This window comes from Trematomus bernacchii, unplaced genomic scaffold (assembly GCF_902827165.1).
Source record: "Trematomus bernacchii unplaced genomic scaffold, fTreBer1.1, whole genome shotgun sequence".
Lineage (NCBI taxonomy): Eukaryota > Metazoa > Chordata > Actinopteri > Perciformes > Nototheniidae > Trematomus > Trematomus bernacchii.
In genome coordinates this window covers 16,195,200-16,212,272 of record NW_022987648.1, presented here as the reverse complement: position 1 = coordinate 16,212,272, position 17,073 = coordinate 16,195,200, and the positions used below count along the sequence as shown (strand labels likewise).

At 39.0% G+C, this 17,073-nt stretch overlaps 1 protein-coding gene across 2 annotated transcripts in view; it reads left to right on the top strand.

The window, feature by feature from the left end:
* The window catches only part of LOC117485672 (receptor tyrosine-protein kinase erbB-4-like), a 304,065-nt gene that overhangs the window by 215,492 nt on the left and 71,500 nt on the right, over nt 1-17,073 (top strand). For both annotated transcript variants that reach the window (XM_034134304.1, XM_034134302.1), the window contains exons 11-13: nt 4,208-4,298; nt 6,942-7,141; nt 13,241-13,373. In XM_034134304.1, coding sequence (XP_033990195.1) covers nt 4,208-4,298; nt 6,942-7,141; nt 13,241-13,373 — 424 coding nt within the window. The remainder of the gene's footprint in view (nt 1-4,207; nt 4,299-6,941; nt 7,142-13,240; nt 13,374-17,073) is intronic.

Here is a 17,073-nt window from a genome sequence, read left to right as displayed (position 1 = left end):
GCAAAAGGTGGAAGGCAGAAGAGATTAAAAGGCTTTAAAACGTAATATATAATATATTATAAATATAGTAAGCAATTCAATTCAAATTCAATACAAAATTCAAAAGGTTTTATGTTATATATACAACTACGGCTTTCATTATGTTATGTTATTATGTTGCATTGTTGGAGAAGCCTGTGACATAAGATTTTCAACTGCATAATTACTCTGTAGCTATGTCAGATTGACAATAAAGAACCTTGAACCAGAGCCGCTGGTGTAGAGATCCTCCATGGATGGCAGCTCCTTCCTGGTAATGTGCTGTGCAGTTTTCACCACCCTCTGTAGAGTCTAACGCAACCTACACACGGTTCCATCGCGTTAACGCTTGCCGGTGGGCGTAGCTGGCGCGCGACCAACAACCAATCACATTAATCTCCCGGCCCGGACACACAAAGCACGCGATTGATTGGCTAGCGCTTGTACTGCCATATGATTTGATTATATGGCGCTTCCGTCGACGCTTGAAAAGTTGAACTTCTCTCAACCTTCAGCGCGAGCAACGCAGGCAAAGCGAAGCAACGGAACCACAATGCAGTTCGGCAAAGCTTGACGTCACCCCATTCAAAGTGAATGGGAAGCGTCTCCGTTGAAGAAACCGTGTGTAGGATGCGTAACGGTTGAGGGCGTTGCAACTGCCGTACCAGGCCGTGATGCAGCCAGTCAGGATATTCTCTATGGTGCACCTGTAGAAGTTGCAGAGTGTCCTGGAGTCCATGTTGAACCTCAGCAGCCTGCGGAGGAAAAAGAAGAACCGCTGTAGAGCTGTAATTTACTCATTAACTGCAGAATTACCTGTTGTCTTAAAAAATCACCTATTTGTTTCAGATTTTGAGCTCAAAATGTGTGCTTGGATGCAAAAATCTGAGTGCATTTTGAAGGGATTTTTAGAAAATACTTAGTACAATAATGGAATAATACGATTTCCTATCTAGAATTTGTTCCCGTTTTGTTTGGTGATGGCAGTCTGAGAGCAGGTGATGGTGACAAACCATTGCCCAAGCAGCATGTAGTCCGAGATGTGTGTCAGCCACGCTTGTCGTCCCTCTGAGCTGTCAGGAGAACGTGACTTCTGACAGAAGCAGCCAACCTGCCTCTGTGACCCCAAGGTCGCAACTGGCACTGCTGTAGCTTTCAAATTAGCCCTGTAGGAAGACAGCTCTCTCTCCCTCCAATCCTTTTATTTTCTCCTCCTTTCTTTCTTTAAGCGACTCATGCTTCTCCTATGTCTTCAAAGACATATCACAAGTTCAAGCTTCGCCCAAAGAGTGGGCGATCAACTCACGCAATTTAGCATAAGTGGGTTTCTAGGTGTTTTGGCTCGGAATGTAATCACCACAATTTAAGCCCTCTTAACCTTTGCTTGTGATCTCATGGCCTTCTTCTCTAAGTGGCTCCAAGCTGTAATTTGTCATGTGCATTGGCGTGCCACTGATGTGACGCTCTGCAGCTATAGGTGATCTTTTTACTTTGCTTTTCATGCACAAAAGCACTAATTGAAAGAGGTTAGAAGAAGGGGAAGTCGCTAAAAGATTAGCGTTGGCATTTACCCCCCATCACACCTATTACTAAGATAATTCCCATTAGCTGACTAAGTATTGCCCATGTATTACAGATAATATTTGACTCACTGGAATACTTTAGCATATAGGTGTTTCTTTTGTGGAATAGTTTCAAATCTATGATTTTATTATTTTTACACATCACATAGACTGCTATGTTGTGCTTTTTAGTCCTCAACAAATCCCATGAAAAGACCAAACAAACAATACAATGGTTTGTTTGTTCTATACTTTCTGACTTCCCAACCTAGTCTGCTTCACAAGCCAAAGTATGTCCTACTGAAGATCTACTATAAATCATTTAATATGGTACAACAATATAGTTTGATTTGGTAAAAAGAGGGCTGGTAGTTTCCCTAAACAGCTGGGCAGCTTTCAACAAAGGTTTCTGAAAAGCAAGTAAATATTGCACATGGTGACTACAGTATTTACAGATCGCGATGTATAAGTTATTGCGAGTTTTAGCTGCATCTGGACTGTGTTTTTGTGATTGACTAAAAATGAACTGCAGTGTATTTGAAAGACCATTTCTCCCAAGGCGATGCCATAGCTTACTGATTTGGAGAACTGTTAGACAAATAAATAAGTTGTATCAGGCTACACTGACATTTCCTGTCAGTACAATTAAGTCATTGTTGGTTTTGGTCTTTTAAAAATAATTTCCTTACAGTTTGATAAGAACAACATAAAACATTTTCAGACGTTATCTTTAACTCCAAACGATATTTCATGGAAGCGAGGAATGCTTCATTATCATCAGCACCATCCATCTGTGCCCGACTCCAAAGCTCCACGGTACTGCCAATATACATTTACATGCACAAAAACCTAGATAACACACTACAGCAAAGGGAAAACCCTACAAATAATAATATGCCCCCTTTAAACAATTAAATATACACTTGTTCTAGAAGTTAGCGGAATGTACAATGTGTCCACAGAGAATCAGTGTGTACCTTTAGCAACCAAAGCACATGCTCAGTATTAAATTAACACAGACAAATGTGCAGCAGGCAATAGCTTGTTTCTTTTATTAGGATGCACCGGCATCCCCGAAAGAGCACTATGATGGGGCGGTGAGGTGCCTCTGTGCTGCAGGTGTTATCATTAAAACAATTAGTGGCAACAAATACAACTGTAATGATTCTGTAGGGGCCCTTGGCGTCCTAAGATGCACACCATGAGGTCAGGGTTCTGGATGCAATGCAACAAAATACCATAACCTTACAGTAGCTTTCACAAACAACCAGTTTCCTGCATGCAGGCTGAGGATTCTGTATAAATATCACATCATGTTTTACAACGGAATTCATTCCCATTACTATACCATTATAATTGAAGCCATTATTATACAGGTTGTATCTTCTCTGGGAAAAGGGATTAAAGATTTAAACTAATAAAGAGTGTTATATAAGGCTGTACTGAGAAGTGCTGTTTTCTATTTAGTGAAAAATGTAAGAAATATTTTCTGGTATATATTTTTTTTTAACCTGATTTGACACATTGGGCGCTTACATAAGAAGAATAGATGTTGTATAAAGATTTGTATCGCATTCAGCTCATGTCCATTTGTATGAGCCCCGGTGTGTAATTCCCCACAAATTACCTGACTTTTTTTTCTTCTAATTTCTTCATCAAACACAGTTAATAAGCATTCGCTCAAACCCTGCCGCTTCTCAGCTGGGATAGACATAACAAACATAACGGCATCCACAAGCTGATAAAGGTTCTGTTTAAAGGTTATTGCTCTCCTGTCAACAAGCCATGAGCTGCCTTCTCTCCGCAACACTGCTTAACTCTCTCCACCTTCCCTCCCTTTCTGGATCAACAGAAGTTATGCATCCCGTGGGAGTGAACCACACAGTTTATTATTATGGAGTCAAAAACTGTTCATTGATTGAAGAACACATTACACCCTCAAGGTTTTTTCTCATCATCCACCACCAGCTCTCCCTTCCTCCTTTGTCAGCAAGGCAATAGAGCAGCGGCTTTTGGCCTTTGTGTTTTCTTTGGACGATAAAGTAATGTGTCTTTGTTATTGCTACCAGGACCCCTATTATCAGGCTTCTTCCTACTCATCTCTTACTTTTGCTCCTTTACCTGCATTTTATTCCTCATTTCAAAGCCTCATCCAACTTCTTGTTTGTCCGCTGGTGTTAGCCTGTGGGTTATAACCCCCCTTCTCTACTTAATATTTCATATATCTAAATCCATTATTGAATATCCTAAATGAGCCACAACCATCCCATCAGCTATTAATTCAGTCTTCTAAATGATTCAACAGTAGAAAGGCGGATAAAGGAAATGCAAAAATATTGATATGTCAAACCTTACACTTGTCATAGCTGGCACCAAACACCTTTGTTGAGATTGTGTGCCTACAGTACAACTTTTTTTGGCTTTGTTGCCTTCAGATGAGACTCAGGTGGAGTAGTAACGGTGGTCCTCGGAGGTTTCTAATTCAAGCTTCCAATTCTCCCATCTCATTGTATTCTTGTCACTGTGTGAAATAGAGGATATGATAGACAGTTGATATTAGTGTGTAGGTACTGGTGACTCATTACAGTGTAACCTGTGTGTCTGTGTGTGTCTGTGTCCACATTTAGGCTATCTCAACATCCAGTCTTGGCCTGACAACATGACAGACCTGAGTGTCTTCTCCAACCTGGCAACTATTGGGGGAAGAGCGCTATACAGGTACAAAACTGAGAACTAATGATTTGCTGGATAAGAAATGTTTTGGACCATGAGTGTAATATATATCATAGCTGTGTCATCGCCGCCTTAAACAGAGCTTGGTTCTCAGGGGAAAAAAAGCTATGCTAATAATATCTGTATGGGTTTAGATTTATTAAAAAGTGAATAATGTTGAATATCACAATGTTTCTCTTAAATAAGAGTTCCTTCACAAAGTAAAACCAGACTTAATTCAGTGTTGATTGGGTTTATCAAACATTTTAAAGCATCCCACTTAATCAGAGACTAAGTAGTTGTGGCTTCCCTGTAAACAAACTGTTGCTTACATTTAGCGAAACGCACAAACAATTATTTTCTGTATCCTTGAGGTCTAGTAAATGTGTCAATGGCATTTAATTTCTCAGAAAACATTTGACATGCTGAAGCCCTTTTCTTCTTTGCCATTGTTGACACATTGTTGTGTCTCTTGCAGCATTATTGTGTTGATCAACGGAATTGTGTTAAACCAATGGCTGAACTGATTTTTCAAACCAATCATGCATAAACTAGTGTGTCCTCGTTTATATATACACAGTCTATGGTCTTCGTGCATGCGCATGAGACAAAGTAATGGTACCCACTTATATAAACACTACTCCTTAATGCTTCTAAAAGTCAATAACTTCCTAGGACACCTTTTAAAATGTTCAATCTTTTAACCAGATTATCCGTTTTTTTTATTGTTAGCACAACTAGCCAGTTTATAATTAATTCAACACATAACTTCAACATGCTACCATAATGTATTGCAGAGGGAGTGTCATGATGTGAAATGTCCATTGTAGCACTCTGTAACAAGACAGAGGATTAAAGATAGTAGTATCCTACATCATGCTAAATTATTGTATTAAGATTTGTGTTGCTTTTTTATATATTTGACTACAAATTGAATTAGAATAGACTTGGTTTGTTGTGCTTCCATAGCTAATGAGTTAGTTAGTCACCAAGAAATATGGTTTACATCAAATCAAAACAGTTGGTTGGTTGAGGCCCAAAACACCTTTTGGTAATGGCTTAGTTTAGACATCTGATAGAACATAATTATTTATAATGAATTGTTACTGATAGTTCCAAAGGTGTCCACAGATTTGCTATGACATTTGGAACAAAAACAAAGTGTGCATCTGATGGTGTGTGCATGCATGTGTGTGTGTGTGTGTGTGTGTATGTATGTGCAAGGCCTTGACAACCCACTGTCGTTTTTATTTTGTGAAAGTGGGGGTATGGGGAAAGGTGGAGGCATGGAAGAATAGAAACAAAAGTACTAGTGGCTTTAGTGTAAAATGAGGAAAACATTTGTAAAATATGTTGTTGTTGCAGCAAGATTTAGCAAAAAAACTGGAATACAAGGAATAAAATGTACAGAGGAAACATATTTAATAATCTATACACAGTATAGTAAAATGTTGTAAAGTAACAATTGTTCACAAAAAATGTGATAATCGCCTTTTTTTCGAAGGTGTTGTTTACTGTATCTGTATTGTTTATTTAAAAAATGAATTGAAATGTGGCTACTCGTTTCCCCACTTTAGTACTTTAGTAATTTGTTTCTCTGATTGCTTACTTTAACATACTGCAAATGTGTTTTCCACTTTACAGTCACATGCCTTTGAATATTATGTTTGGATTTTATTCTACAATCCAGTTGATCTCCATTAATTTGTGTCTCAGTGGCTCAAGTGCAACACATAGGCTGATAATTGACAAGATTAGCAGATGAATACACTGAGGAAATAAAAGTTATGTGTTAAATATGTCCGTTAAAGTATACCAAATGATGTTGGTCAGGCCTTATATGTAGTGCACATATTTAATTTAAGCTTGATTGATTTCAAGCATGTATAGGCCAATCCAGATTGCAAATTGCTGCATAGGCTATACAGTAGGAAGAGAGAGCAATAGCATTCTCGTTATACATGTTTTTTTAATGTGTACACACTTTCTATTTATATATTATTCACAATTCAAATAAGTGTATCCTAGGATATTGTTTTTAATTATATATTGAGCAACATAAATAAACAAGCTCCATGCCCATGCTTGTTGCTTGGTGTGTTTCACTAATCATGTCCCATAAGAATTATAATAAATTAATATGCACCTATTCTGCATTAGTGTTTCAAATATAGGGTGTTCAGTGAATCCTTGCTTTGGGTGTAAGATCCATGTGTTAGGTTGCTTTACTTATGGTCATTATTTTCATTTTTATGAATTGCATTACATAATCTCTGCCTGACATCAACAGCAGGGTTTTAGATATTTTAAATGATATTATTCCAATCCAGTGAGCTTTACATTTTCCTTAAAAAGGTATTATACACAAAAACAAATATTTTGTTGGACATGAAGCCATTTATTTACAAAAACATACAACCTTCATAAATAGGTCACAGAATAACATGACAGAGGAAATTGTTTTAATACTTTTTTTTTGTCTAATTAGGGATCAAAACCAGTGAAATAAATCCTCTCTGCCTCTTCCCTTTCCACTCTCTGTTAAACCTTATCCCATCTCTTCCTGCTCCTCTCATCTTCCTCCTCTTCCTGTCTCGCCATCTCCTCCCATCCCCTCCCCCCCTCCCCCCACCCATTCTTCCCTCTCAGTGGGATCTCCCTGCTGGTGTTGAAGCAGCAGGGCATCACGTCTCTGCAGCTGCAGTCCCTGAGAGAGATCAGCGCTGGGAATGTCCACATCGCAGAGAACAGCCAGCTTTGCTACTACAGCACCGTGAACTGGACCAGACTGTTCCGTGCTGAAAACCAGAAGGTTCTGATCCGCAACAACCAAAGCCCACAGAAGTGCTGTAAGTTCATACCGAAACCATCCCACACATCAAAGAAGTGAACCTGTAGCAAGTGGAGATTAATCAATTTGCTTTGATTTCCTAAAACACATATGCCACGGGGGTCTTAAAAAGTATTAAAAGTTGATAAATCAATTTAGCGAAAATGAAGGCTATTAAAAAGTATTAAACAGCATTTTCCAAGGTATTACATTTTGTAGCTTGTTTTCAATAAGTATATAAATTGTCCAAAGAGGTTGTATTCTACAGTGTGCCTGAATGTAATCATTGCGTAGGTGTGTAGTGTGATTATGTGTAGTTTATTTATGGCATCCCGTTGGATTTGACGTCATCTAAACAGGACATCGCACGCTCACTGCTCGATAGCGCGCGAAGGTCCGTTTACGCCGGTTGTTTTAACATCGTTATGGAGAAATGCAAGTTTGCGTCCAAATGGTTGGAAGATAAGGAGGAAGGACAATCCATACTGTATATAGTAAATGTGAGCTAAAGTGTGTCTCCAAGTAACCGGTTAAAACTCGAAGTGGCGATGAGGTCTTAAAATGTATGGAAAGGGTCTTAAAAAAGGTCTTAAAAGGTATTACATTGGACTTCAGGATTCCTGCATATACCCTGATATGATTTAACTGCAATGGTGATTCTACACTGTCTGACGTACAAAGTAGTAGCATTTCTTTAACATTTTGTTCTATTGTAACACATAGCCCACTCTTCCTAATTATTAACTCATCTCGTCCCATCCCTAAAAGACATGCAAAGCATCTGTGGTTATTAAAAACACCAACATGACATATCTCATCGTTTACTTTAATCTGGAGGGAAGCTTATATTTAATAATGCAAATGACTCCTGTATCAGACACGTTAGCCCGAGGCTGTAACTAGTGAATATATGTAGATGACAAACACAGGAATCATCACAGTACATTTAGGAAAACACACCTGTTGTTGTGCTCCCAGGATAAAAAAAAGCCACATTTCCAAGAATGGAGCCACTGTGACTTGTCTGACACGTAATCTTGTTCACCAGCCCAGTTAGTTTTTTTACCCAATCCTGCCTGAAATCTTCACTGATCTCAAATATTATTTCACCTTCCCATTTTTGTCCCTCTGAGTCTTACACTCTAAAACCCTAAAGAAGTTGATAAAATGTGAAATCACTTCTCTAATCTGTGATGTATTCTTTGTGTTCTAGTCTTGCTTTTAACATCAGTTGTGAAGCCGCAGGCACCATTGAGAACACTTTTGTGTTTTTTGTTTGACTGTTTTATTGCTTTCTGTTTGAGATATATGCTGTAGCAGCAGAGTCAGACACTAATGGTTTGACAGAATTTAGGATTGTTAACCTGACTCAAATGCAACTTTAGACAACTCTCTGACCATTACATCGATGCTCCAAATCAATGGTTTTCAAGGAAAGTAAAAGCTCCCATTTCTGCTAAGGCTCTTTGATATACTGTTTTCTGGTTGAGGAAATCCTTTTTCTTTTTATAACTTCACTCTGCTCCTTCAGAATGCAGCATGGGCACTGAACATATAATAGCAGAAACAAACTTGTTATTTCTATTACTTTATGTCTGTCGGAAGAGTGGACACTATTATCTAACTTATTTCTAAAGACAACTCAATAACAAATATTACGCAATAGGAATAATTCCCAACAGAAGCATTCAGAAAAGAAAGATAATTAGCTAAATACGTGTAGTTCTGAAAAAGAATGTGTTTCTAAAACTGGAAGATATTTCATTATATCACTGCCACAAGTGTTAAGACATTATTCATTTATGTATAGTGTTCATTAATGAGCCAGTATTTGCATTATTGAGTTGGCCCCTTTTCGCGGTTCCCGTGGGCAGTTCCTCAGTGTTGGGCACACACTCTTTCTCTTCAGTGACTTTGAAGACTTGGGCGAGACTCAAGAGTCACACACTGCTCTCCTTGACATGGCTCTGCATGTGTGCATCAGGGTGTGTGGGTGTGTGTGTGTGCATATGTGAGTGCCTTCGTTTGTGCGTGCATGCGTGCGTGTGTGTGCGTGTGTGTGTGTGTGTGTGTGTGTCAACACTTGACTGAGCTTGGCAGGGGACTGGAAAAGGGCAGGTCTCACACCCTTATGGGGCAGAGACAGAGGAGAAGACTGCCTGTGGCCATTTATTCAGTGTATGTCGATGTGATGTAGAATTATGTAGGTAAATGGAGAGACCTGAAAACAGGGATAACAGTTGTATACAGTTGTACTTTCTATATGCTAATTCTATGTGCTATTGCGTTTAGAATAGTTTCATGTATTTCATGTATAATCATACAAAAAGTTGCAATCATTAAGATGTAAGTCCTGTTTGATTTTGCACAACACCCTATTTACAGTTGGTAAGTGAAAAATAAAATATTTCTGCCTTTTTTGCACAAAGTTGAAATGTAAATTAAGTTACAATATTTCAGGAAAAGAATCCACCTGCTTCAGATTGTCTGATGGACACATAATCCAGATTTAAATAAAATGGTTGTGCGTTGCAGTGCAAAGCACAACTTCTGAAAAGTCTTCTGATCAGGCATACATTTCTCCTTAAGGTGGCTTAATTAAACTTTGTACTTTTGATAAACTGCATAATGACCCCCAGCAGTTGCATAGCCTCTTGACAGGCACATCCAAATAATGTTAGGCTTCCATATGCAGAACTACGTTACTTAATTGAATACAGCATGTTTCCAGCAATGTCACCATAGAGTCCAAGTTCAATACTGAAAATAAATCAATATTGCAATACTTCCATCAATGGGCCATAAACTCAATCACCCTTGTGAAAACTTATCTGGCAATAGACAGTGACATCAGGATTACAAAACTGTTCACTTGGTGTGATAGCCTCATGCATCCAGCGAGAGGTCAACTGAAAATAATCCAATGCATTGATGCTGTGAGGTTGAAGAGGTTTCAACACTCTTCCAAAAGTTTTAAGAGCTTGAGTTGATAGTTTAGTTTAATTGATATTTGTTGTCAAATAAGTCAAATCTTTGCTCACCCAACAAGACCAAACACGTCTGGCTGTAGACTTAATAACTAGAGTTGAGTATTTCTGCTGACAGCTTTGGATCTGATCATCTGAAAATGATGTTCTGTTTTGACAGGGCGCTCTCCTTAAGTCTGCCTACTTTAAATGAAAATCACCCTGTTTTAGAAATGATCTTCACTGATCATTTAGCATAATTTGACAGGTCGGGGAAAGTGAACTAAAAAGTTTTTGACAGAAAAAATACTTTTTTTGTCAAGCTTGAGGTTTTATCAGTAGAACCAATAGTGTTATTGAGTACATGTTGGTTTGGTCGTGCAAATAAGACACTCACCTTTATTTGTATTGTCTCAAAGGATGCACTACATATTCATAAAAAAGCCACATGGATGATTTGGTTTATCTGTGTTCAGACTTCTCTTAAGTTACATCTCCCTTCCTCTCCTTTACATACACATGTTTTGGGGTAGGACAAGTTACACCTTTGTCCTTAGTTGCTTCAAACGTAGCAGAGGTCTAATCACAACAAGTGGCATAATAGCATTTACTCTTATGTAGACCATTTCTCTTCTGATGAAAACCAATGTAGTTCACTTTCAAAATAAAAGGTGTGATCACATGAGCACATTTTGGCAACATGCTCTAGCAGGGATTGTATCGATTGCATCCCTTAGGTGAACGATTGTAATGGTCACTCCATACATTTGACTGTATATATAAAATATCCTACTGCAAAAGTGTTACCAAAATATCAAGTATACAGGAGCCGCAATCTTGCAGTTTCGTAATTTTATGCAAAATGTAGTTGAAGAAACCTACCATTTTAGTGTATACCATGTAGTTCAAAACGCTCCCAACTGCATGTTGCATAGGATCAAGGATCATTTCCACGGTAGCATACACTCTTTAGTGAAAGCGAGATACATCATCATCATATCATGTTATCCAGTTGTCTCCCCTGAGACCGTTAAAGGCACCTGACAGCACAAGCCTCATGGGCTGTTGTTTTCCAACCATGTCAGCAACATCTGAAGTTGGTATTCTTTTGATCTTGCAGCTGCTGTTTCCTAAAAAAGCCATCCAACGCTTCCTCTTCCCTTGTTTATTCACTTTTTTTCATCACCCATCTCCTCTTCTTTCTTCTCCCTGGTCAGTTTACCTAGAGTGCTGGAGGCTGAGGTGTTTTCTTGTTCTCTTGTTGAAGGCAACGCTTTCATCTTCTGCTCTCTAAGAAACACTTTTTTCTCCATGTCTCTGAATCTTTTTGTCTCCCTTTTTTTAATTATTCTAAACATGGCTATTGCTGACTCTGAGGCATGGCCCCTTGCTCACATGTGTCCAGGACCTTGAAAACAGCTTTTTTTTATCCATCTATTCAAAGATGGAGAGGAGAGGAGAGGAGAGGAGAGGAGAGGAGAGGAGAGGAGAGGAGAGGAGAGGGGAGGAGGGGAGGAGAGGAGGAGAGGAGGAGAGGAGGAGAGGAGGAGAGGAGAGGAGGAGAGGAGAGGAGAGGAGAGGAGAGGAGAGGAGAGGAGAGGAGAGGAGAGGAGAGGAGAGGAGAGGAGAGGAGAGGAGAGGAGAGGAGAGAGAGAAGAGAGAGAAGAGAGAGAAGAGAAGAGAAGAGAAGAGAAGAGAAGAGAAGAGAAGAGGAAGAGAAGAGAAGAGAAGAGGAAGAGAAGAGGAAGAGAAGAGAAGAGAAGAGAAGAGAAGAGAAGAAGAGAAGAGAAGAGAAGAGAAGAGGGAGAGAAGAGAAGAGAAGAGAAGAGAAGAGAGGATGTTTTGAAAATCCCGACTAGTGGGAAATAATGTGAGACGTAGATGGGATGGTAAAAGTTCTGAGTGTACTGTATGTGCAGTGCTGTCACCACGTTACTTGAACACTCATTTTGTCACTGTAATGCTCTCAGATGTAGCAACCTTTGTGGAAACGGAGCTGAAAGGGAACGGGTGAGAGAGAGAAAGGGAGAGATAAGAGATCCAGACACAAAGCGGAAATGTAATGGCCTGTTGTAATGGAGTCTGTTGGTAGTTGGAACTATATGAGAAACTGTGAGGCAGAAACAGCGAGAGCAGCATAGGATGTTCGCTGTGAGTGGGCACTTTTAATGCTTGTCTTTTTGTAAATCAAAAGCTTCACATGACTTTGCAAAAGGTTATTTGTTCTCTATATGTGGTGCTATGGATTTGGTTGTTGAAAGCAGATACTGATGTCATTGGACTAATCAAATTGAATTTATAATATTCAATATATTTAAGCCTTTTGACAACAACAAAAAAGAGTAAGAGCTGTTAAGGCTGTGTTTTAAATGAAAGCCTTTAAATGAGGTTATAAATAGATTTTCAGCTTCCTTTCTATAAGTCCAAGTTAAATAAAATGTTCTGCATGGCAGCTGCAGGTGCTTGCTAGTTTCCAATAGTGCTTTGTCACTGTTAACTTAGCATTTGTATAATGAAGTGTACTTCATGGCTATCTCCACAGTGAGCCATATCACACAGTCCTTCACACACACTTTGCATAGATTCTACACAGAATATACAGTTTGCTCACATTGGCTCATTAATGTTTTGAAAAGTGTAACTGTTTCGGCGATCAAATGAGAGCATTTTGTTTCAGGAACTTGGTCTTCTTTAAGTTCACCCATGAGGGTAATTATTTGGGACAGCTGGATACATATCGTTTGACAATTTGTTATTCACTGCATAAAAAAAGCATCATCCGTCGGCAAGTCGTTGAGCCCTACACCTATTACTCCGTCTTTCTGCAATTATCCCTGCCATTGTTAAGGAGAGTCGTACCCAGAAAAACACACCTTTTATAGACCACCGCAAATTAGGAGCTGCTCTCTAGAGGCAGAGATATTTAATGCGAAAATAAACCCTCGCAAATTGCATGCTTTATTTCATCTAGCCCTGTTCTTCTTCATAAATAATGTGACTATTTTGGATGATTTTATATCTGGCTAATTGGAGCCAAATGAGGGTTTACTCTCTGCATCTGCACCGAGTCAGCAATGCACAACTGCTTCTACATGGATGTAATTTCTTTGTTTTTACACTGGTTTCTTTGTGCTTATGTCTGCATTGAGCAGCTAAGGAGCGCATGGTGTGTAACCCGCTGTGTTCTGACGCCGGCTGTTGGGGTCCTGGCCCAGATCAGTGCCTCGCCTGCAGATTCTTCAGCCGTGGACGAACCTGTGTGAAAAACTGCAACCTTTATGAAGGGTGAGTTACAGTGTGCATATACACATACACCCCTTATTGTTATATTAACATGTATGTTCTTGTGTTTGTCCTCAAGTACTAATAACATGTTAGGTTCACCCACACTTAATGCAACCTTCAGCTTGTGCATTACTTCATCTTAGTGATACTCACAAAATAAAGCACACCACACTGCAAGCTTTCATTGTGCTTTTTCTGCAATTGTTCAAACTGAATGACAAAAGTTGTTCTTTTCTGTGGTGACAGAATTGCCAAGTTCTTCAGTGCACAGTCTGGTTTATTTCAGGTCTGTCTGACTACTGTACAATTTAAAAAAAACTTCAGCTCACCTTGGATTGATACAAGCAGACATACCTTTCAGTAAACACTTTTAGAGACTCAATATGAGTAGCTGTAATATCACTGCAACTCTCAACATAACACCATAGGTCAATTCAAAAATAAATAACCTTATAGATCAACATGTCCACCGCCTTTCCTCCCTGTCCCTCTGCAACACAATGCATTTTCAATTACAAACCTTGCAGTTGTTGCAAAATAAAGTAAAGTGTCTTTTGCAACCAGTGAGTGATGGACGTGGTTGGAGCAAACTGTGTGTACTTCATCTCACCCAGAACATGTAGCATTGTGTCACTGCCAAGAGGAAATCTAATCGGCTTTTGCTGCAAGAAAACCCAATCAAACATGTACTTTTCAGCTCAGAAACTCACTGCCAGTCAAGAAAACATTTAGTTTAAGTGCTTTTTGGTTATAATCAGCACACTGAGGCAGGTGGATCTTGGATTGAAGTGTTGCTGGTTCATTGTCTGTGGAGGAAGCAGTATGAATTTGGCTTTTATCAAATTACCTTTCAGTGCACTAACAAATCTTTAATTTTTTCCTTGAATTAAGTAATCACATATATTAAGTGCTGATCACTTACCGTAATCCTCAGATGAAATCACTTAAAAGGCAGCTTTTTTGAAAATCTAACAAAGGGCTTTACAATGGATACTTCAAAGGTTCGTCTTAAATATTAATTCTGAATTGTATGCTGATCTTTAACAGAAAAAGGTTCATGGCTCTGTGCTGCAAATGTTTTACAGTAAAATCAATTGAAATGTTGATCAAAAGTTTAAATGGTATCTAGTTATAGAAAAACTCTGCTTGAATAGACTATTTTAGATGAAATATTTGTTTAAACGTCATTAAGACATAAGATCTAAAGTGATAAGCATACATAATAATAAACACTATAGGTTGTTCCAGTTTCCCTAGTTTGATAGATAATGCTTTCTTATATTGGTCTTAGTTGTCTGGTCAAGGACACTTTTTTAAACATGCTTAACTCCACATAATTATAGAATAGGAGTGGTGGAATTTTCCAATAATTCTGATTTGTTAAAAAAAACCTGCTGCACTACATCAAAACTTAAATTCCGGTTCAAAAACACCCCTAGGCTCTTTGTTTCAGCTTTCAAATCCTGCAGTAATTGTTCTGTTTATAATATTTAAGAGCCGCGGGGTGAAAAGAACAAATTAGAAGACGTGGTGGTGATTCTTGGTTTAAAAGGCACCCCTGTAGAGATTCAAAACAATAGGGGGCCCTTGACTATAAAAGGAACTTGATGTAATCCTTTTCTAAAAAAAATGCAATGACTGGATCTGCTACCTGGAGAGTTTCATTAATAACATTTTAGGATTTGTTTGCCCTGCAGAACTGCTGGAACTAGATGTTTTTAAGTCTGTATTTGATCAAATGCTAATGGTGGCCACAGTGGAGAGGAATGAGGAGGACCAGAAGGGGCTGTTAGGGCAGGGGGGCTAGGCGTGTCACTGCGTGTCACAGTCACTGCTTGCGCACGGGGCCACGCCCTGCCTACCTGTCCACCTGCACGTCAGCACCCCCCACACCGCCAGCGTAACCAATACAACCTGTACCTCATCTGTCCAATATAAAGCTTCACTGAATGAAAACATTGCCACATGTGTGTCATAGGTCAAGCTTTCAACTCAAATCATATTTCATCGCTGTGTGTGCCTTATTTTTAGTCCAAATCTATCGCTGGTTTAATCAAAATGTTATGTTGCCCAACAGTTCAAGTTCGCCTTTATTCCCATGTGGATTGGTTTGGCAGTAAAAGTGTGGCAAATGATTAGCAAGGAGAATAAAGGTACTTGAGTTTAATAATTGCAGAGTACTAAAACCACAAGGATGCCCCTTTATTAATTTAGTGAACTAAAGGTTAATATTGTCCTAATTCAACCTTAGTGGTTTATTTAACATGTTTTTGCACAACACTATCTGCGAGCAAAAAAGCAACAAGGAGCTTGCATTGCCTTAGACCTCAAACAATATGGATTTTACTGTTCAAAATGCCAGACATATTGTTTTTCTTAGTTTGTATGAACAAAGCCATTTGAAATGCAATATTTTGTTTTTGTATGAAATCCATAAAATGCTATATTATTAAAGGTAGGGTAGGTAAGAATGGAGAAACCAGCTTGAGTGTGCTCGAATTTGAAACTACGCAGCCGAAAAAAATCTGCCCCTTCCTTCAGACTTCCTTACAGAGCCCCTCGTCCAACACACACGAACATGCACATGACCAATGAGGGCACGAGATAAGTTTGTGCACAGATGGAAGGCTGACAGGCAGGCAGGCCATCCAGTTACTTTAGCCGGGCCGGCTAAAATGATTGGTCGTGCTTTTTACAGTACTACGGCTTCCACAGATGACATTTCTTTATGTATTTATTGTCAAAGCATTAAATATATTCATTGCTATCGGGATGTTAAGAGCATTCCATGGAATATAACAAAAAGTGTTTCTGAAGTGAATTACCTACCCCACCTTTAACTACAAATGTGATGCTGTATTTGTGTGCCTTAACAGAGGCAGAAAAGCAGAAGACAGGAGAAAATCATGGAATAGCGTTTGAGTATTAAGTGTCAGTGATAACATCAAGCTACACTGCAGCCTTTATTATTTCAACCGGCACAGACCCAGACAAAGGCTCACCTCTCCGGCCTCCTGGAAGGTTTTATGAAGGCCACATGAAGCATAATTAATACTAATTTGTTTTAGCTCCCACTGCACCAATGGCAATTCTTTTTCTATTGCTAGATGGAACATTCTGTTTTCCGTCATTGACCAAAAAATAAGTACCCAAACGTCATTCTCCTTATCCTGCGACAAAGGCGAGTGCCATCTCAGCCACACTGTGGTCAGATGTAATGACTTTTGGAGCAGACTCTGGTGTTTTACTATTATAATGGGATTTCATAAATTGAATTTAATTGAGTTTTGAAAGCCCTTACATGTACTGCACCTTTCAACTGCATTGACCCCCTGCCTGATGGTATCATTGTTACAGTTAGCTAATTAGCTACAATGCTGGATGCATCAGGGATGTATGTGTGTGCATCTGAGCGTGCGAGACTGCCTTTAATGACCACATTTGCCAACCTTTAATTATAAGGTAAACATTGTGGGATATGATGCTCACACAACAGATGGAAACAGACACGTCTAATCATTTTGAATAATTATTCTTTCCCTCTCAGTCCATCCATCTGTCTTCTTTGCTCTGGAAATGACATCCTGAACTTCATTTAGTTCTTATTTATTTACAAAGAAAGCTCTTAAAAGAGAGCACTCTGGGAAATAAAAAAATGTACTGACATTGATTTGTTCTGTCTTTTGCACAAGTTGTCCAG